The sequence below is a fragment of the Eriocheir sinensis genome, chromosome 12, assembly GCF_024679095.1.
Source record: "Eriocheir sinensis breed Jianghai 21 chromosome 12, ASM2467909v1, whole genome shotgun sequence".
NCBI lineage: Eukaryota > Metazoa > Arthropoda > Malacostraca > Decapoda > Varunidae > Eriocheir > Eriocheir sinensis.
The window spans coordinates 955,329-977,947 of record NC_066520.1 but is presented as its reverse complement, the minus strand read 5'-3'; the positions used below and the strand labels follow the sequence as shown (position 1 = coordinate 977,947).

At 40.5% G+C, this 22,619-nt stretch overlaps 1 protein-coding gene and 1 long non-coding RNA gene across 3 annotated transcripts in view; one reads left to right on the top strand and one right to left on the bottom strand.

Annotated features, from left to right (window-relative positions):
- LOC126997283 (oxidized purine nucleoside triphosphate hydrolase-like) overlaps positions 1 to 22,619 on the top strand; it is a 52,092-nt gene that overhangs the window by 8,105 nt on the left and 21,368 nt on the right. The window contains exon 2 of the mRNA XM_050858281.1: positions 19,643 to 19,794. Within this exon, the coding sequence (XP_050714238.1) occupies positions 19,643 to 19,794 (152 nt within the window). The remainder of the gene's footprint in view (positions 1 to 19,642; positions 19,795 to 22,619) is intronic.
- On the bottom strand, positions 1,746 to 7,745 carry LOC126997287 (uncharacterized). 2 transcript variants are annotated; one of them, XR_007751988.1, is made up of 4 exons: positions 7,477 to 7,745; positions 6,936 to 7,158; positions 6,564 to 6,604; positions 1,746 to 4,697 (listed from the first exon to the last, which is right to left on the bottom strand). It is a non-coding gene; the product is annotated as an uncharacterized LOC126997287 (long non-coding RNA). The 2 variants fall into 2 exon arrangements; XR_007751989.1 differs by having other exon boundaries at positions 6,940 to 7,158.

The window sequence follows — 22,619 nt, the reverse complement described above, 5'->3', positions numbered from 1 at the left end:
AGCATTTTTTGAAAGTTTCACACTTTTTTTCTTTCTCTATGTTACTTTTGGGTAATATGTTAAGTTTATAGGTCATAGAATTAAGAATGTATTCTAGTTTAAGTAAAAATTTTGTTATTAAACTTTGTACCATTCCTATGTGGGTTTTCAAGGGTAGTAATCCCGGCGTCCACAAGAAGTCCCGGATGGAGAGACCCATGGGCCACTGGCAAGGTGGTGACGCGACGGTGAGACAGTGTTGTGACGTCAGAGATGGAAGGGCCCCAGGTGCCACAAGCAGGGTGGAGAAGCAGCAGCGAGGTGGGGCCGTGACGTGGACAGAGGAGAGCGATGACGGGGGCAGCAGACTGGCGGGCTCGGGTCAGCAGCAACCCATATGGCAGTGAGAGCTGAATGGGAGGCCGGGTACAGGTGTTGGCACCCGGCTAAGTCCCAGTGTAGTCTGCTCACACCTCCACGCCAGTCCTCCTCATTGTGTTCCTTTGAATCCTTGGAGGAGATGGAGCAGGATTCGAAGCACGTTCCCTCAACCCTTGGAGAGGTGGAGGAGGGGTCGAGGTACTGCTTCCTGAGGTGAAGACTAAACCCCGACCAGAAAAACCCAAACCCAATAGAACGACTCAGGTCAGGTCATGTCCTGACTTATCACACACACACACACACACACACACACACACTCACACACACAGAAGGGGAATGAAAATGGTGTGGGGAGGGAGGGGCAGAAAGGAGAGTCAGATCAGGGCTTTGTTCAGAATATGACCAGACTCAGGTCAAGGCATGACCTGACTCTGCCTTCTGCCCCTCCCTCCCCCACCCTTCTCATTTCCCTTTCTGTGTGTGTGTATGTGTCATGATATGACCTGACTCTCTTCTGCTCCTCCCCCCCACACCCTTCTAATTTCCCCTTATGTGTGTGATGCACACCCGGAAAAGTTGCCGGTTGCCCAAGCTGCCGCCAACGCGGTGGGAAGAAAAAGGCCCAGTGTGACACCAGCTTATGGACAACCGACAACTCGCCCCTGGATGGGCGTACGGGCATTGCCAGTAGCCACAACGGTTAGAGGAAAACGGCCAGTGTGACACTGCTTTAAGGCAGTGAGGCCGCTGATTGGGTTAGTGCCGGCGATGACGTCATCGGACTCCCAGCGAATCACAAGCGTGTTTTCAGAGCTCAACCAATCGTAAGGCTTCATCTGTGGCTTTAGAACGACCCGTTCTCTCTTCCTGTTTTCTTCCCTTTTCCAAGATATGTATTTTGCGATAACAAGGGAGTAAAGGAGGAAAAAAAGTGAGCTTCGGGGGGCAGCATGAGCCAATTATAATGGAGCCACCATAAACAGTTGCCTGCGCCATGATGGGCTCGGGGCCGACCATCAGGCCCAGATGGATAGTCTACTGGCGCCATAGCCCACATGTAAAAAAAATAAATAAATAAATAAAAATCTCCACGGGTCGGAACAAATAAGCTCTTTTTCAGTGTTTTCAATACCTCGAGTTTCACGATTCTCGAGTTTAGCGCTATACCTTCGGAACGAAGCGAGCGCGAAACTTGAGAAGGTACCGTATATATATATATATATATATATATATATATATATATATATATATATATATATATATATATATATATATATATATATATATATATACATACAGTACCCTCTCGAGTTTCACGCTTTCTTCATTCCAAAGGCATGGCGCTAAACTCGAGGATCGCAAAACTCGAGGTACTGAAATCCATGTAAAAGCGCTTATTGGTTCCAACCCATGGAAAATAATGACTTTGTCCGACTATACTCCCTTAATTGTCATCTCAATTTTTTCGACTTTACTCCCTTGCTATCTCAAAATATGTACCTTGTTAATAGACAGAAAATGGGAAGTAAGAATAGATCGTTTTGAAGCCCCAGTTGAAGGCAGCTGCCTCACAACTGGCTGGCAGTTCTGAATACACGCTTGTGATCCACGTGGTGTCGTCTGCTAAAGTAAGGGCGGACGCTTGCGGTCACCGGCCGTCGGACAGTTGGACAAACCTATATTTTTCTGGTAGTTTTCTGTGTGTTATGAAATAATCTGCTAACTCTTTCTGTTAAAAATCATGAAATCACTAATATCATGATTGACTTTTCAATGCCTATTGAATGTAAACCGCTGCTGCTGCCGCAAAATAGCTCGAAGAGAGGCTCAACTTGGTTACCTACCTGAAATGAATCACACTTATTCTATGTACCAGGCTTGTGCATTTAGCAAGTGTACACCGTGATACATAAAACATACATAAATTGCGATTAAAAGTGAAGAAAGTGAAGAAAATAGTGAGGCCTGAGAGGCTGTGGTGCCCTTCCAGCTGAATGAAAATGTTCCCATTCTCTTGTCTCCATGGCAGCGCTGGTGACAACATTGGCAGCGGGAAGCAGATTTGATCTGGAGATGCCTTCGTGTACACAAGAGGAAAAGTTTTTTTGAAGGTTGTGACATTTTTGCGATTTCACTCGTCTGGACCAATAATTTTTTGATCGCATATTTGTGCAAATACTGGTGAAAGGATTAAGGTGCAGAAGGACAAAGATCTGGCTCATCAAATCGCTTGTGGTCCCTGTCTTACTCTATGGCTGTAAGTCATGGACACTAATTAGTGACGAAGAGGTGGATTGATGCCTTTGCTAATGAGTGTCTATGCAGAATCATGAGATATTGCTAGAATGACTTTGTGTCAAACCAGCAATTACTCCATGAGACTAGATCGAGCCTTGTTACCTGCATAGTGTGTGAACACCAACTCCGGCTGTATGGGCATGTGGCATGCTACCCAGAAGGTGACCCTGCTCATCAGGTTGTTTCTGTGAGACAATCTCAAGTGAAGGAGGCCTAAGGGACACCCACAGAGTTCATGGTGCCGGCATGGAGACTTCCTTGCCCAGAAAGATTCCCGGGTTTGGCGTTGTACGGTGGCGAGGTGATGCAACCCCCCACCCGGAAATTTAAAGTTCTATGAGAGTTTGTTGAACATTTCCTGGGGGCGCGCAAACCTATGGTCGTGAACCTGAAATGAGCTCTGAAAATAACAATTTTTGTAAACAAAAAATCGCTCATGGAATGTTTTACGAACGTTCGTGAATGCTTCCAACAAACCTGAAACACACCTTTCCGAATGCTTCAAATGAACCTGAAACATACCTTTCCGAATGCTTCAAACAAACCTGAAACCATATATATACTGGGTATTGAGAGCAAATGATCACAGAACGCTGTAGTATATGGCGGGGATCAGGTGGCAGGACAGGGTGTCCAATGTGGATGTAACTAACAGAAGTGAAGTAGATCAAGGATCTGGAAGCTGTGAGCTAGATGGATGAGCAGTCTCCTTTAACACTCTTTCGCAGCCTGTGTTCACCTAACAGTACAACAGTGACCTGGTATCAGTGAGCCGTTATGGACAAATGCCGCCTTGTATGCACGCATCTATGCAATATTCCGTACATCTATGTTGAATGATACTTGTATTTAAACATATAATTTATTAATCATGATACATTTATGAAAATAATCCTTTCATTGTACAGTAATAAATACCTAAATAAAATGGGCAAAAAACAATGTTATATTTTTGTTTCTTTATTTTACATGTAAAGGAGACAGGCCAAGGACAAACACATGAGGGGAGGAATATCTCACTAGGGGCTGCTCCAATAAAAAAATACAAAATTTTTCCAAGTGCAATTAAAAAATTAAATAGTGTGTGTGTGTGTGTGTGTGTGAGAGAGAGAGAGAGAGAGAGAGAGAGAGAGAGAGAGAGAGAGAGCAACCTATTTCCTCTATAAGGAAGGAAGAAAGAACAGAGACAGCGGGATGGATGTGAGGGGGAGGCAGGGAGGGAGGGGAGGCCGCAGCTCCCGTGTCCCAGAGCAGAGGTGGTGGTGAGACAATGCACTCACTAGCTAGCCACTTGGCAACTCGAGAAGAGGAACTCCTCATATACACATAAATTATTCTTTATCATTATTTTTGTTATTTTCTGTTAGAATTGATTGTTACTGTCAAGTACAAATGAGCGCAAGACACACTTACGTTGTTACACAATAATAACATTGAAAGTCAAATAGGATACCATATCATATCCAACCTACATCATAAAAACAATCGTACAATATCTGGAAAGAAATAACTCATGTATCTGAGTCATCAGATATTTCTAGTAGATCCTGTAGAGACTGATTTTTCACTGCTACTGCCGGCCTCTCTTCCCTCTGAATGATCAATTGCCAGTTGTGCTCTTCCATTCTCAACATTGGTATGTAACTGTAGGTTCTGGCGCCCACCTACCCCAAACTTTTGTCTGTGTTGTTTAGCTGATGCTCTGGTGCTGGTGTTTTTCAAGTAGATTGACAGAGCAGTTGTTGCTTTTTTTGGATCTATTGATAGGGTCTTACAAGCAGTTAGAAGAATAATGTCCATGACTTGAGGAATCTTACTGCTCATGGACATCTTTTCCCCGATCTTCCTGTGGCACAAATGTATTGCCAAAGCCAATCACCAGCAAGTCTCTGCATGGACACTTGAATTATGTCTAATGCAGAGATCTTGCTGCCATGTTTTGGCTTTGGTGCCAACTCCATCAGGATCTTCAGCAAGGTGGCACGGTTCTTCTCCTCATCTTGGTGTTCCTCTGAGAACTGCTGTTCCCACTCAAGTAGCTGTTGATAGAGCAAATATTTATGATTATTTTTTAAATATTGTCTCCTGTATTTATAATTAAATTACAAGCAAAACTGAGGATATGCCTTGAAGGAACTCTAGGTGCTGCTATCATCCTTAAACAATCTGATGGTTAAGGTAGAGTTTGAATGTGGCAGTGTTGTATTTTACTTAAACAAATGCTCTTCTGGGGGTAATTCTTGGCAACTACAGTACAGCGCAATTCCTGCAAGTTCAATCTGCTCATCCATTTAATTATCTATAATAGAGAGCAGCTAAATCTTGCAACACATTAGGAGTAAGAACACACCAGAAAGTTATATAAAATACACTAACATAAGTCATGCAAACACAAACAACACAAACATGTACATGCATATGAAAGAGGTGATCCACGGACATACAGTACATGAATAACGTCTTTCACCCACCCTGCACATAATAACATCCTACTCCAGAAATTAGCGGGAAGTACTCTATTTTTCCACTGCTGTCATTGCAGAGGCCACTTATTCCATAGGAAGCCAAGTTTTCAAAATAAAATTATTATCATTTTTAATATACCATGCACATTTTCTCCTTATTGGAGGGTAGACAAGACAAGGCATCACACACACACACACACACACACACACACATAAATACAAGGTTAACCATTATACATGATGGTTGCATTTTACATATCATGTGTCACCAATTCACACACAGAAAGCATGTGCTGAAAGAGCATATTATGTACGTACTAATGGAAGAAAACAAACATACTATACACAGCTGTAGCTGAAATCAAAGCACCCATGCACAGGGAATGAATGAGGTGATGTGAGGGAAATAAATATTTGTAGCATTGGACAGTTATTTCTTGGATCATCAAAGTGAGAAATTTTTCATATAATAAAGTAGTGAGATATGTAATACATATATCCCTTACCATAAAGTATTGAGATTCACTATTGTTTATGCAAATAAGGTGAAAATAATTCAGATGAAGATGCCTGGATAGAATGGAATCATTGTCTGATGAGGGAAAAAATCTATCTAATTCAAGAAGACCTGTAAAAGGGGTAATGTTTACTCAAGAAGTCTAGTTTGACTGTCCAGAGGAGTTTTTGTCAGGTCATCTATTAGCAGGGGTAGAATATAGCATTGAAAATTGTAATAATGTTGTGGAAGGTGAGGACAGTCACCAAAATGTGCAAAAAAGCACGAATTACTAATACTTCTGAAAACTATGTGATATGATGGTAATAAGAAACTTGAGGAACCATTTCATGATTCCTGAATGTAAATGTGACCATATCTCATTTTCATTTATTCATCCTCTGCACCTAGAATTGGCTTAGTGCAAGTTCGCCATGTATAGTAATGTGAGCAAAGCATCTTTCTCTAAATAAATTACGTCAACCCTCAATTTAACAATTTAATGAATTTCATTTTAATGGATACCATGCAGCTGTCTTTTTGGGCTTGGATATTATATATATATATATATATATATATATATATATATATACACATATATACATATACATATATATATATATATATATATATATATATATATATATATATATATATATATATATATATATATATATATATATATATATAAACATATATACATATATACTTACTCGGTTTACTACCACATAACCATTTCAGAATACTGCTCCCAAAGAAAAAGAACCAAAGAAAAGCTACAGATGCCTCTAGTGGCTGTACAAGATGCAGAGGGACCTTTTAGGATATTTCATCCTATGGAAGGGTTTTCACTTGCATTAAATTGAGGGTCGACTGTATGTACTAAAGCAGTTACTCGTACACTACTGCCACCAGTAGCATTTTCAAATGAGACAATGCATTACTTATCCAATTTCTTGCTGCGTACAAGATGACATTCAGCATTCTGCCAGGATAAAATTAGAATGTTATGTCCTTGCATACATAATGGAAAAAAATCCAACTTGTATTAATTATTGTGCAAAAAGTTATTACAGAATAATCAAGAAAAGCTTAAGTAACCTTATCTATTAGGGGGAGATCCCCACCTGTAATTTATTCTTCACAACTAGGCAACTAATGACCATATAACATTGGATCCTGTCCCAGCAATTGTTCAAACCCATGCACCTGAAAGACACACTAGAGAAATAAATGTGACCCAACTACGTCTAGAACGAAAAACAAATGTGACCCCACTACATCTAGAACTTATAAAGGACATTATGCAGACTCACTTACTTCTTCCAGTGAATTAGCTCTAAAGCCAAATGACCGAAGAATCTCAAAGGAGATTTCCACAGTGGTTTCCACAGTCAAGTTTGCACCACATTTTGGGTTCATGTCTATCCAGTTCTTGATAAGGCGAACATCCTCCTTGAGTTTTCGGACATCCTCCTTGATTTCTCGGACATCCTCCTCGATTTTTTGAAGTAGTAGTAGCATTGTCTCTTGAATATCCTGCAGCAATAAAAATATTCCTAGTATACTATTTGATATTAGCAGGAAAAAATGTATAAAGGAAAAAATATTGTACCAGGCCTTGGGCTGCATCCCCCCAGCATGGAATAGGAAAAGGTTTAGAACTTTGTTTTAGGGATCAATAGCAGGATGTTAATTGAAGTTTGGTATTCATCCATTCTCCCCTGTCCTTGCTGTCCAGTGCAAGAAGTGTTGCCACATTCAGGTAATCTCCAGCACTACCTGATAAGAGACTTCTGCTACAGATAGGACTTACTATAGTACAAAAAATATTAATAAATACAGTATTTTTCTCACCTTTTTTTTCCCACTAACTTGGTCCTCCTTCCTCTTGTCTCCTTGGGTCTCCTTGTGAGCTGATTGGAACACCTGTACTTTGTCAAAGAGCTTCACTGCTTCACTGCTGGCTACCTGGGAGTAACAGGACCTGGAATCAGTTTAATGAAATAAATTACAAAGAAAGGAAAGTAAAAGAACATAAGCTTGGAATTACCATGCAATGCTCTTAATTCCAAGTGTAAACAGATTTATTTTGAAGCAGTTGTACAAAGAATATAAGGTAGTGCTATGATCGCTACAAATACCATTTTCCATGTTAATGAATATAAATTAATAAATGAAAATATATAAATTGAAATAAGTACTGTGCACACATTACTGTATGATGCATACCAGGTCTGCTGTATGAAGTACTGGGCCTGGGGTTATGTCCTGTCTGGGACATTGAAGTGGGAGTCCGGGGTACATTTGGAGTAGGGGATCTGCTGGTCATGTCAGTGATGTCACTCACTGCTCTGGGGCTGGGCCTACTATATTTTTCATTTATTTTCAATGTTTTTTCTTTCACTGCTAAAGCAGCCTTTTTTCAAGAATGTCTAATTGCTCTTGTTCAGTATCAGTACAAGTAGAACTGGTACTGAATGTACCAAGTTTCTCAGTGATGTATGCATCACCTTCTCTGTGGCTCTTGAAAAAGACTTTAAATACTCCTTCTAATAAATCCCAGTTGTCGACGTCTGGATCTGAACATAATTAATTGCTCTCCTAACACTTGATTCTTCATCTGATCCCATTTTAGGCCAAAAACATTTAGTTTTTATTCTTGTTCCACCTGTTTTAATATATAAGTTTTTAACTGCCCTGACCCAGCTCGCAGGAACTGTTAGCAGGCTATGGTCTGCTGCGAAGTCGAACACTGCCCACTGTTTCTGTGCACAACATACAGACTAAGTATTACCTAATATAGCCTATTCAGTACACTTATTATATATGCACTACGTCAATCAATCATGCCAATGTTATTTTTAGCGTTATGACAGCAGATTAATATCTTAACAATTTTTAAGTGAATTTGGGTTGTCATTTTTTTTTTAATTCAAGAGTGAATTACAAATGTACTTGTACAGTACACTGGCATAATACTGTACAGCATAGTATATGCACACTGCCTGTCCACTAGAACTTCATACATGCACATATTAAACATTCTGCACAACTACAACACATCCATGAAGAAAATAATTCCACTGCTACTTACTTGGGCTTTTTCTGACTGCCTTAAAGAAGCACGATTATTAGTGGAAGACTTTGAGGAACAAATCTTCTTTGGTTGAGGAGGTTCAATCTCCGAACCAGAAGATTCTCGTCCAGACATTTTATAGCTACCGAAAAACAATGCTATTAATAATTATTAAAAAAAAAAAAATGTAACATAGCTATTTATAATACCAGACCACTACTGTTTAAATAAATTACATGTTTAGTAAATGTTTGAAAGTTGTCTCATATTGCATAAAAAGGTTAAGTAAGAGTATTGAGATTAAACTTACATGTCTCTTTTCTCATGTAAAATCAACATAAAAGTAATCCCACGCAATATATAAATGAGGTTTTAAAGCTTTCAGATTTCAATAACTTATGTAGAGTATATGAAAAGTCCTCACTTTCTTATTTCTATGCCTTGCTCTATACAGTATATAGAAGTACGTAGCCTTCCTAAATTACTATACAATTCTTTTTCTGTCTTTCCTGCTTACACATTACATGAGTTTATGACAATAGTTCTGTTAAATGTCCAAATAAGTATTTAATAGTATAAATTTTCATTTTAGTTAGAACTGTAATGCACAGTACAGATACTATAAAAAAAAATAGTATCTGTACTGTACACTTAGAATAAACAGTTGTCTTAGTCATGAAGTAATGCCATAAATATGGAAATGTTTTGATATTCTGGCAAATTCATGTTTTCTAACTTATCAATGTCTATCTTCATTCCTCTCCTGCACTTCATGATGTAAGCTGCATTCACTGTGATACACCGGTACTCTTCTCTTCGTACCTGGTAACAACCAATCTTTCTAGAGTCAAAAGGTTTTTCATAAAATGGGTCAGATACAACATACTCCATGCATCTCACTGTTTCATCAGTGACAGCAGTTACTTGTAAGCATTTGTCTTTTTCAGTATCAACATGTATGTTGTTCGGGGATTTAGTACTGATGCTGTGAGTAATGTCTTTCAATTTCATTGCACTTTCAGCTGCTAGCATTCTCTGAACACCTTTGACCAAAGAGATAATCGGCCGATGGCTAGACATCACCATTTTTTTCAGTCGCCCTAGGTAACTTTCAAATGCATAAGCACTGACATTATCAATGCTACCATGCCTTTCAGCCACTAAAGGAAAGTGAAGATGACTGTGAACATTATACACCAAAAAACAATTTCCATATATTTCCTGACAATTAACAATAAATCTCTTCATTAGCAACTGGCAATACTCAGAGTAGGGTTGCGCAGTCCTTTCATCCACAAGCAACGCACATACACTGTTATATGTGACAAGATTTTGATAGATTTCATCTGTGGCCATCAGATTCTTGAACACAATCTTTGCTGTGTATAGTTGTAACTGGCGTATTTCAGTTGCCTTAAAGTAAGCAAAGTCTTTGAATGACCGTGGCTTACGGCTGAAGCAGTTGGGAATGAAATCCCTCAACTGTATCATCCTTTTGTTGAGTGTCTACATTTCTACTAGACATACGACATTTGGACTGACCAGTTCCTGCTGACTTTGGGCCGAAAACACTCCACTTCAATAACTTCTTCATGCACCCTCACCCCTGGTGCATAAAATCAGGGGGAAAGGAGCTGATCATGTCTATATTCAGTCTCAGGAATGGGCTGTCCTTTCCATCTGCCTTGTGGTGGCTTGGTTGTGATTTAGCTCTAAAACTAGCATCAGTCCTAAGCGGTAGCTTCCAAGTGCGAGGCCAAGTCATTCGGTATCCGTCATGGAACCCTATACTCTCACACTGGTCACACCCAAATGTTGAAGAGAACTGTCTGATATGCTTTACATGAGCCCGAGCTGGGGGATCGCATATGATGGCTGTTATAGCTAATAATAACTTCTGGTTATGAAACTCAAACCCATTTTCCATCAAGTGCCTGGCTTCTTTGATGAAATCCTCCAAATATTCCAAGTCACAAGGCTTCCCTGATCCAGCAGTCAAAACAATTGGAAATGCCTTCCTTGGTCTTAAATTAGCAATCTTAACTAGTATAGGCCAAGAATTCATGCGGTTACTTTTGAATAAGGGTAAGCCATCAGTGTTAACTGTGATGGACAAGATATTCAGTTTCTTAACATCATTTTCAGGATAAAGCTCTAAGTAAAATTTCAACTGGGCCTCTAACCCAAAATAGTAGTAATCATGCCCTGACTTGCTTTTGAGGTCTTGAGTTACAGGAGGGTAAGTGACTTTACAAAGTGATTTATATGATTTAGGGAGGATGCCAAACAGGTTCCTGTGTTTGTGTAGAGCAGTAAGAACAGCATCCACCTGCACTGTTGTCATGCATGTTTTGACGGCTGCAAATCTTAAATCATCCAAGATGGTACCAGGAGCCTCAGCCTCAGCATGTAAATTATGATGACCTAACACCTCCGCATCACCTTCACTCACTTCTGAACTATACCCATCACAACAGTTAGTCTGGGTTACTGCCTCCTCATCTGAAAGGTTGACACACTTGTCATCTGAAAAATTAGCACAGGTGTACCCTGGATTACACTCTGTAGTATCAGTGGTATTAGGTACCTGTAAAGGATCACTTCTTAAAAATGTAAGCTTTTCCAACCCACTATTACACAAAACTCTTCTAGCAAGACCCTGTGCTCGTGTTTCTTCTCGTTCCCTTTTCTTTTTTGCTCGCCTGTCTGACACTTTCTTTCTGACATAAAGTTGCCTCAATCTATGTTTCCTTATTCTTTCCTTAATGTAATAATTATTCATGAAATCCTTATCACCACAACTTCCACTCATTGTCAAAGTATCATACAAGGCATACAAAATAAGTGGGGTATTGTCATACTATGTATAGAGTAGATTATGAGTCACAAAATGGCAAATTTTACATTAAACCAGTAGGTACGGGTATATAGTGGGGATAACTTTAGTTACTTGATGGGCTGATTTTGATACCTCGATCCAAACTTTAGTACCAGGAATAACGGTACGTGGAAATATGAAGAATGAAGGCATTAGCCACATTTCTTCACTTTATGGATGGCGGGTTCTGAGGAAGTCCAGTGGAGTGGAAAATGTATAGGTTGTTATGTTTTGCCAGGTTGGTAGATTTGGTTTTGGTATGGTTTTCTTGCTTCAGAGCCCTCCTTTCATAAAGTGAAATAATCCCTGAAAGAGATAAACTAATGCCATACAGATTGCATAACTTACTGGTACCAGTAATAATCTAAATTAGAATAGGTGAGTTGTGGTTAGTTTGGTAAATGTTTGCAAGTCTGCAAAATCCCCCAGGTTTGTGCCATACGAAATCGCTGCACTGTTTTTCTTATATTTACGGCCAATGGTCACATTTACCTACATAATATCTTGAAATTTAGGTCAAGATTTACCCTGGTAACGTCCTCCTATTTTCGGAGAAAAACAATTTGAAAAATCCTGAAATGTGGCCTGTTTCATATTGTTATAGTAGGATATCAATGTATTATTATTATTTAATATCACCACGAATTAGGCATACAATTGTCAATGGAAAAACCCACGACAGATAGATCACGCCACCTTATAGGAATGTCGTCCGTCAGTGTTTACCGTCTTTCTTTGGAACCAGAAACAAGGGTGAATTCCACGGGGAATTCGATTCTTTGATGACACCTTGTTCTAACATTTCAGAGATAAGTTGTTGCACCACCTCCCTCTGACTGTGGGGGAGCTTGTACGCATTGATATATACAGGATTTGTATTGGGTTTTAACTTAATGTGGTGTTCAGCACACTGCGTAACTCCAAGCGGCTCGCCTGGTAGAGCAAGCGCCCCCCGATAATGTTCCAGAAGCTGGACTAAGGTTGGCTTAATTTCGGAATAGTGTGCAACTTTTAGGAATGCCTCTAAATTAGCTGTGTCTTGTTCGGGAGAAGCCTGACACGCCGAGGTTATGCCTGAGACTTGGGCTGAAGGGTATTCAGCTGGCTCTGGGGCGACATTTCTCCCATACACTCGCCACTCCTTCATGAGAGTCCGACTGTCGTTGTGTGTCAGTCGGACTCTCGTGAAGGAGTGGCGAGTTACAGGTTGGAAAATAATTGTTACAATTGGTCACGTATGTCAAGGTGACCTCCACGCTTTCATCGGAGTGAAGTATACAAAACTGAGACGGTAAACACTGACGGACGACATTCCTATAAGGTGGCGTGATCTATCTGTCGTGGGTTTTTCCATTGACAATTGTATGCCTAATTCGTGGTGATATTAAATAATAATAATACATTGATATCCTACTATAACACTATTAACCCTTAGAGTACGGGTAGCGATATATTTCTCTGGATGTTGTGCACGGGGAAAATTTAGACATTTAAAAAGAGGTGGAAATGGTGTCTTTCTTCTTTGCAATAATTGTATATTCATGTAGTATATATGGTGGCGTAATAAAACTTCTCTCCTAATAATAATAAAAAGTTATTACAACCAAAAATATTGCGCATTTTCTCATGGCCGTGACACGTCACGTGGAAGCACCCCACCCTCTCTCTCTCTCTCTCTCTCTCTCTCTCTCTCTCTCTCTCTCTCTCTCTCTCTCTCTCTCTCTCTCTCTCTCTCTCTCTCTCTCTCTCTCTCTCTCTCTCTCTCTCTCTCTCTCTCTACCTATATGCCCCTCCCTCCTCTGTCAATGTCACTACCATAACAGTCATCAGAGTCACTGTCACTTTGATTCGCTCGCGGTCTACTTCCGCCCAGAGCAGAGGAACTGCTTGACGCATCACGAGACATGCCAGATGTATTCCGAACAAAAGTGTAAAATGATCTGTGGCCTTCGGTAGGCTGCGCGCTGAGACGAATGAGTGTGTGTACGGGTGCCAGATGCCTCCACCATTCTTCTGAGTCAAGAACTGGCGGTATATTTGAAACGTAGGGAGCGTAGAGCGTGATGATTATATATATGATCCCCGTACGGGTGGGGCGTGTGGCAGTGCACTTATATAAACGATCGCCGTAATGTAAGGGTTAAAGATAGTTTGGTAATTTTTTACAAGTGCACAGGGATGTCATTTTTGGTGAAACTAATTAATTCTGATAGTTTTCATGTGTTTTGAACAAATCTGACCTTTATTTCTGCCGCAAATCAGTATATTTGAGGATATACCTGACCCCCCTTCAACCCACAATAATGGAGGAGATGGGGGGGTAAATCTTAAGAATAGCGGCTCCTAGCGGGTGCGCATTTAGGGCACGGTGTGGTGGTAATTATAGCATTTCTACGACGGGGTTATGACAAGCGGACAGGCGTGTTTATGTCACAAGGGGTGTATTTTTCCACGCGGGCCCTTCCCTTTCTTCACCCCATAGCTCGCAGTCTCATCACCCATCGACTTAGAAGAAAACGCGAGGCCAGCATGGAAAAATACATCCCTTGTGACATAAACACGCCTGTCCGCTTGTCAAAACTCCATCGTACGTGCTAGAAATGTTGTCATTACCACCACACCATGCCCTAAATGCGCACCCGCCTGGAACCACTATTCTTAAGATTTATCGGTGGGGGAACCCACACAATGTATTGATTTGCGACTGAAATCATGAACCTAGATTAACTTAATGTAACCTAACCTAACCACAAAAGATTAGGCACGCGCCGTGACGGGTCTCACGTATTGCCAGACTGACACAAGTAATTTTTTGGAAATTTTTCAATGTAAATTTTCACATTAATAATAATTTGCGGAAGGTGTTTATGGGGTTTACAATTTCGCAATGGTGAGACCTAGACATTTGTAATAGTAAAATAATGATTCCAAATCCCTGTGCACCTGTAAAATAATATGCAACATGTCTAATACACCACGCTTGAGCTGATCTGCCAACAATAAATTCGTCTATGTAAATGCATTAATACATTCATTCCATTTTGCTGATGTTTTCCAATATTAATTTGATTATGAAAATGCATTTAGTTTTTTTTTTTTCCAGAATCTGTGTTTTATGGCAACCGATCTAGGTTTTATCTTTAGTGAATGACAACACTCACTGCGACGGGTCTCATGTATCGCCAGTCAAGAGTAATTTTTCGGAAAATTTTCAAAAATCATTTGTCGCATTAATATTCATTTGCGGAAGGTGTTTCTGGGGTTCAAAATGTTTCCAAAGGTGAGATCTAGGTTACTGTAATCATAAAATAGAGATTCCCAATCCTTGTGCACTAGTAAAAAAGTTAATAAGTAGAATATTTCACTTGCATAACACCCTGTTCACGCACCAACTGTTTGCGCCTCCCCGCTGCCACAGATCAAATAAATTTGAAACCAAGGTAATTAAACTAAACCTAACCTAGCCTACCTAACGGGGGGGTGCGCCCCCTCGACCACACCTAAGGGGGGGGGGGGGGCTTTGCTTGCGAAAAATCTGAAATAAGCCTGTAGCTAATTAACGAAGGATTTGACCAAAAAATTATTATCACCACTGAAATCAGCACATTAATCTGAGATCATAGGAGTGTTCTTAATCAATTTCTCTATATAGAACACTGCTCAGGGTAAATCTTGACCGAAATTTACACCGAGGCCCCCATTCTCTCTAAGTTACACAGTAAAACCTTTATAACTCGGCATGATAGGGGCTCCCAGCTTTGCCGGGTTATTCAATATTCCAAGTTATACAAATCCGTCATTCCCCTTCCCCCCTATTGCATATAGTCAATTTTTTTAAAACACTACAGTACACAGCAGCAGTAAAAGCTTAAATTAATACATACAAATGAAAGGGATGCTGTAGTCATGTAGTCCAAGCAGACAACACGTGGGTGTTTGAGGAACGACCAGGGAGAGTGAGAGTACATGTCTTTAATACAGGTAACTCGATTTACGCGAGTATTACTTCCTTGAAGAGGTCGCGTAAATCAAAAACAATGTAAATCAAACAAGAGGTAGGTTGCTGTCGAAAAATAAATATCGTATCTTTCGGCATATAGCGCGCACCTTGTTCACATATATAGTGCCTAAAAGTTTAGCCCTGCGCGTTATACGCTGAATGTACAAATTTTTTATAATTTTTTTTTTTTTCTTTGGGGTGTTTTTAAGGGTCTGTTTTTCGTCTTATCCAACAACAACGGCAAACTTACCTTTATTATTGTTTATATTCCTTCATAGTCCATAGCTGTCTTATAATATGTTACCATAGAATACAGGGCGATCAAATAACTACTATACAAAAATTCAATCGGTGGAGGATCGCCCATGCCCTGCTGTTATCCCGTTTTTCTGTCGGGCGCCATTTGTATGATCTTGATGTCACAGGTGGGTTAAGATTGTATGACTAAGGAGCAGTACAAGCTACATAAAAAATCATATTGGAAAAAAATATCCAAGTGTTCATTATTAATTATTAATATTAGTGAGAATAATGGGGTAAATATGATATCAGAAACTGTACATCATGAGTCTTGTACGAGGAGTTATTTCGTGCAGTATCAGCCTGGCCGCCATTTGCATTGTTTACAAACCACACAACCACACCCATACAACAAACAGCTGCATGGCGCGTGTCACCAGAACCGTGTGAATTGTGTCTTGCTAAGTTGTCTGTCATAACCCACAAGTGATTGTGGGAATAATATGCTTATTCACTTCATTCAATGGAGAGAGAGAGAGAGAGAGAGAGAGAGAGAATATCCATATCACCGAGATATCCACTCAAGCACTCAGTTTCAGCCTCACTCGTGTGAGGAAGAAATGAGGGACACCATGAGCGGCTGGCTAGTATTGGTACCGGTACCGTACCGTATAGCTGGTACCGTTAGTACCGGTACTGGTACCAGTACCTGCCCACCCCTATTGTTGAGTAGCGTGGCAGTGCGGGTACTGTACTTTTGTTCAAGTGCTGCGCTGGAAGAACTGAGGTCAGCTGTGTGGCCGTGGCGGCGTGTGAGTCCAGTTGCATGAGACATCTGGTGGCCACTCCATAAAGTATCGCGTATAAGTGAAAAAAACATGTAAATTAAACATTTAATTGGATTTTGGACCCCGCGCTATTTCAAAAACGCGTAAACCAAACTCGCGTAAATCGAGAGTTACCTGTACGAGAATAGCACCGGGAAGCCTTGATGAGTGTAAACCACGAGATATGGAGATAATTCGGCAGCATACCGAGATAAATCAGAGAGTGAGATCAGGTGGATACACTTTCTAAGAAAATGTGGGTGAGGCATGTGGTTAAAACTCGGCAATATGCCGAAATGCATGATTTATTCCTTTTTTTTTTCGTTATTTGTTTGAATTGAGAATTTAATTCTTTAATGATTATTTTGATGCATTGCCTAGTTATATCAAATTCCGAGTTATACAGTGCCGAGTTATAAAGGTTTCACAGTATATAGACCAGTGGTACCTACATATCTATATGTACACTAGCGTATTTAACATACAATATACCAAGGCTGGGTTAATAAAATGTTCAAACCGACTCATGGCCACCCTTGCACTATAGTTTTCAAGATAACCATGAGAGCACCAGTATAATTTCATAGTTTAGAAGACCACAATGAACATATAGTTCATGCATTTAACCCTTTCATTGCTAAACGCTTGCAGCGGGCGTTAGGCATATTTGCTGGTGGCACTAAACGCTCGTTGCGAGCTCCAGCCACACTCAAATCTCCCGCGTATAAGAGTATTCCAACACTAATTCTCACAACATAAGATTGTCAATTGAGTGGGTTCTTCACTAAATTTGGTGGAAAATCATGTCAGCCCAGCGCGGAAAATCTACGGACAAGCAACTGGTGGATTTTTTTTTTTTTTTTTTTTTTTTTTTACAACAAAGGAGGCAGCTCAAGGGCACACAAAAAAAACAATAAAAAAAGCCCGCTAATCGCTGCTCCCATAAAAGAATCAGAAGAGGCGGCCAAAAGCAAGGTCAAACTCGGGAGGAGAGGTGTCCTGATACCCTCCTCTTGAAAGAGTTAAAGTCGTAGGCAGGAAGAAATACAGATGAAGGAAGATTGTTCCAGAGTTTACCAGCGTGAGGGATGAAAGAGTGAAGATGCTGGTTAACTCTTGCCTAAGGGGTTTGGACAGCATAGGGATGAGCATGAGTAGAAAGTCGTGTGCAGCGGGGCCGCGGGAGGGGGGGAGGCATGCAGTTAACAAGTTCAGAAGAGCAGTCAGCGTGGAAATATCGATAGAAGATAGAAAGAGAGGCAACATCGCGGCGAAATTTAAGAGGTAGAAGATTATCAGTAGGAGGAGGAGAGCTGATGAGACGAAGAGCTAATGTTAATTGTTGACCAATATAGCGACATTTTTGCATAACTTCACCTATCACATGATGATATTTTGACCAAATAGTTGTAAATTTTGCAGTTGGCAATACTGCCCTGCCAGCACCCCATCATCAAGAGATCTACAGTAGTTGCCTTACGGCTGACCGTCGCGCATGTATAAATGTACGTCTTCACAGGCAACACCCCCTGAACGTGCCTGTACTTTCGCAGGAGAGGCTTACATTACTGAATCGTATAGATCAGTGTTTCTTAAAGTGTGGTCCGCGGACCCCCAGGGGTCCGTGGAATGTTCCAAGGGGTCCGCAGGATAATTTTTAATATCGATTTCAGTCAAATTTTCGGCCAAAACGTCATAAATTCCTATTTTTGTAGCACCAAATCCTGATGGCTTTTTACAGTGGCTAAGTCACATTGGGATGGAAGTAATTTAATATAATAAAATTATAATAATAAAGGGTCCGCTACATGAGTAATTTTAATAAAAGGGGTCCGCTGCACAAAAAAGTTTAAGAAACACTGGCATAGATCTTGGCCTCCTCTTTCCAATGGTAGTTTTGTTTTTTAGCTGTGATGAATAGTTTTTGAGATACAGAGGCTAAAAGAGCGAGCACTAGCATCACTTGCTGGTGGTGCTAAAAGCTCGCTGCAAGCATCAGTCGCACTCACAGCAAAAAGCACCCCCTGAACATGCCTGTATGTTCGCAGGAGAGGTTTACATAACTGAATCTTATATATCTTGGCCTCCTCTTTCCAATGGTGTTTTCGTTTTGTAGCTGTGATGAATATTTTTAGAGATACAATGGTTAAAAGAGATCCCCTACCCCCACCGGGGTGCTCAAGCGCGCCTGAGGGGATAGTCTCGTTGGGAGCGCTTAACAAGGAAAGGGTTAATGCTACAGATCAAATAACTTACCTTTGATGGCTAAAATGAAGTATCTGCCAGTGACCAGCCTGCAGTCCACCGTGTATCTGGCTCTGCCCTCTGATATCTAACCAACCATGTACACGAGCCGGGGACCAATACAAAATATTCCAATGCACTTTATTATTCTGTAATATGGTAATAATACAATCATACAGGCATATTTATTAAAGAGTGTGGCTATGCATTCCACTTGTAACCTAAACATACATCCACAAACATTTTTTACATAATATGACTTGAGATACTACTTTCTTGTGCGGATGTATATATGCGTACTGTGATCCTTAAGCCCGCCAAGTTTGAAGTGGGATTTTCCAACGATTGCATACTTTACCCACATTATGATGGCATTTTTCATAAGTTTCCTAATATTATATATTAAATAATGTGTGTATTGTAATTATATATGCTTATTTTGGTTATTTGGACGCAAACGTTCAAAGAACATGAAACGAACTGTTCTCTGCTATACACAAGACACAAACTCAAAAAACAACTATTGCGCACCCTAAACAAACAGCTCATTTAGGGTTTGCGAGAGTTTGCTTTTGGGTGGGCCCCCACCCCCCCACCCCCCGGTGTACGCCCCCATTAATTAATCATTTAATAAGCATTATGATGATTCTGTATTTTTTTCTGCAACACTTACTTATTCACACCCTTGTTTTGCTTTCTGAAGTTATGTTTTTGAGGAGTTATTTTGCAATGAGTAACACCTTTGTTACTTTCAGAGAACTGAAGGAGGAATCTGGAATAAATGTGACAGAAGAGAGCGTGCACAAAGTGGCTGATCTGGAGTTTACCTTTGATGGACAAGACATTCTCATGCATGTTCACGTCTTTCTCGTCCAGTCTTTTACTGGAACTCCTGTGGAGACTGAAGGTACGGTGGTATCATTGTTTTGACGTTATTAGATCAGGGAGATCAACTCACTGGGTTCATTAATTATGTAATTACTTACTCTTAAACAACATGATTGTTTTCATAGTGTTCTTGAAACAACATTAAAAGCAGCTGTTATTTTTTTGTTTGTTTGCAAAGTTTTGCACAGTGGCAGTATCATAACCAATAAGGTTGATAAGGTTGTAGACGTCACTGTGCAGGGCTAAGTCAGTGGATCATTGGGAACTAGCAGCATCTCGCTGGACTACCACAGACACAGCCAAGCCCTGCCCCGCCTTCACCAGGTGACCTCGTTAGTACACCACATTATTTATTTTAGTATTGTTTTAGTGTGTTTTAATTTTGTTTTGGGGGGCCTGTAGCGCCGGTTGGCTTTCTTCAGGGGCCAGGTGTTCAGCCCAAGCCCGTCGTGGCGCAGGCAATTTTTATAGTGGCGCCAGTTATGCTTGGCTCATGCTACCCCTCGGAACTCATTCTTGATTCACTTGGACAGTTTCTTCTAGGGTCCGGGCTGGTGGGTGGTCTTCGGGACAGCATGTCGGTAGTCGTAGGCCACTCGGCGGTGACTGAAAAATCCCAGGTGGTAGCGTGGGGATTCGAACCAACGTTGTCCATGGCGTGGTGAATGTTAGTCCATACGCTAACCACGCAGTCACTGCCTACCCATACCAAAAGTACCCATTTGATACCTTTGGTACTTTGTTTTTACCAGACTTTTTTTTCATCTTTTTCATCCTTTTATCTTCTTATCTTTTCGTGTAGAATGCTGTTAGTTCCGGACAGTCTGGTGCCCTGTGTCCCTCTGGGAATCCAGTGGCCCCCCTGGGGGTGCACGTAAAGTGGCTATGGGCAGAGGGGGGTCTCCATCTGTCCCAGGGGAAGAAGAGGAGGAGCTCCTCAGGGTGGCTTGTGTGAATGTGATGAGATAATAAACGAATTCCAGAAAGGAAAGGTTGATGTTTTAGATGTGAGACACACTGGAAAGGGTGTAGTGTGTGGGGGTGATAGCAGGGAGAGGCTGTGGGAGGTGTGGAGGGGGGAGTAGCATGGCAGGGGTGGAAGGGAGAAGGGACAGACAGGGATGTGTGTTATTGGCCTCCCCTGGAGTGAGGGCAGGAGTGGATGGGCGTGGGTGGTGTGGTGCGAGGATAGTGTGAATGACAGGGAAGATAGGGATTGTGAAGTATGCACGGGTGTGTGTATATATGCCAAGTAATATGAGGAGATTCTTGGAGGATTTAGGACAGTGTTTGACCCCTAAAGGACGGGTGACGCACTGGAACATCATGAACACGGTGGGTTTGGTGTCCAGCGATGTACTGGTATGTCATAGAGATTTTGGTGTGATTTTGAGCTCTTGGGCAATCTCTGATTGTCTAGGGCCCGTATGCTTGTCTCCTAACATCATCCTAGAAGGAAAATTTAGCAATTCCAAGGTACCTCCAGACCTCCCTTGAACCTTTCTCTTGGGACATAATTAGGGATTATATTGGCATTTATGCATAACGAAGTGCAAGTATATTCTCCTTGACCCGAATATGAGGAAAAAATTAAAGATTCAAAAACGTTTATAAGACTTTAGTGTTGACGTGAAAAAAAAAGGGTGATATTATCCTGCAGGGTGTCACTTTTATTGACAACGTAAAGTATGTTCTATAAAGTGAAACGTATGAGTGAGAATTATGTTATCAGAATAAGAAATACATTTTGTTTATTCATCAGTGGAAGTAGAAGAACTGTGAAATATTCAATTGCTCAAGCTATACGCTTTTCACATGGAGGAAGCGGCAACAGCACGTGTTCCAACAATCGTCAGCTGAACCGTGGTCAGGTTGTCGTACTCTGCCTCTTATGTTTGCCGATTTCAACCCAAAACTGCTTTCATCACCGAAATAACTGCCTTCATATATGGTTATCGTTTAATTGGTTAATTACTGGTGATTCTTGGCAACAGTTATGGGCCAGAAACCGTAAAAACGCTCCTCATGAGTGCGATAATCCGCAGCGGTGACCATGGATCATAACCTCGTTAATTGATTGTTTTTCATCCGTATTTTACATGAGGTAAGTACTACATCGATAATCATCTGTGCTGGGCAGAAAGGTTTATATATATATATATATATATATATATATATATATATATATATATATATATATATATATATATATATATATATATATATATATATATACCCTTCAGTGGAGGATCTATATATAGACGTTTCGAAATTGGGACTTTTTGTCGGCACATCTATATATAGACGTTTGCTCTCATTTGCCCACACTAGATTGTAGCATGGTCTATATATAGACAATTCCTTACTATTAACAAAATTAACAAAATAAATTGTTATTTGGCATCTCAAACCCCCTGACACTTACCGACATTGCCTCTCTAGGACAGTCACCGCTTGTGCTTTGTCGGTGGCGGATGTGCTATGCACATCAGCTAACACTGGGAATTTATGCATTTTTTTCCTATTCTATTTTATTATTAGTCTATCATGTCAAGGAGAAGGAGACCTCTTAAGCTGGAAGAAATTACTTCTTTAGTAGCTGAGGATATAGATGCTGATTTTTTGGATGATTTTGATGATTCTGACTCATCTACTGTCAGTGATTACACTGATACAGAATCTAAACCTTCTTATAAATATATCAATATACATATAACCAATCAAACTTAAATAACATCTATATATAGATTCAAATGTTTGTTCAGTTTTGCGGCAGAGTATATATATAAACGTCAATCTGGAATGCCTACTTGCGGGGAATCTTTATATACATGTATGGATGAA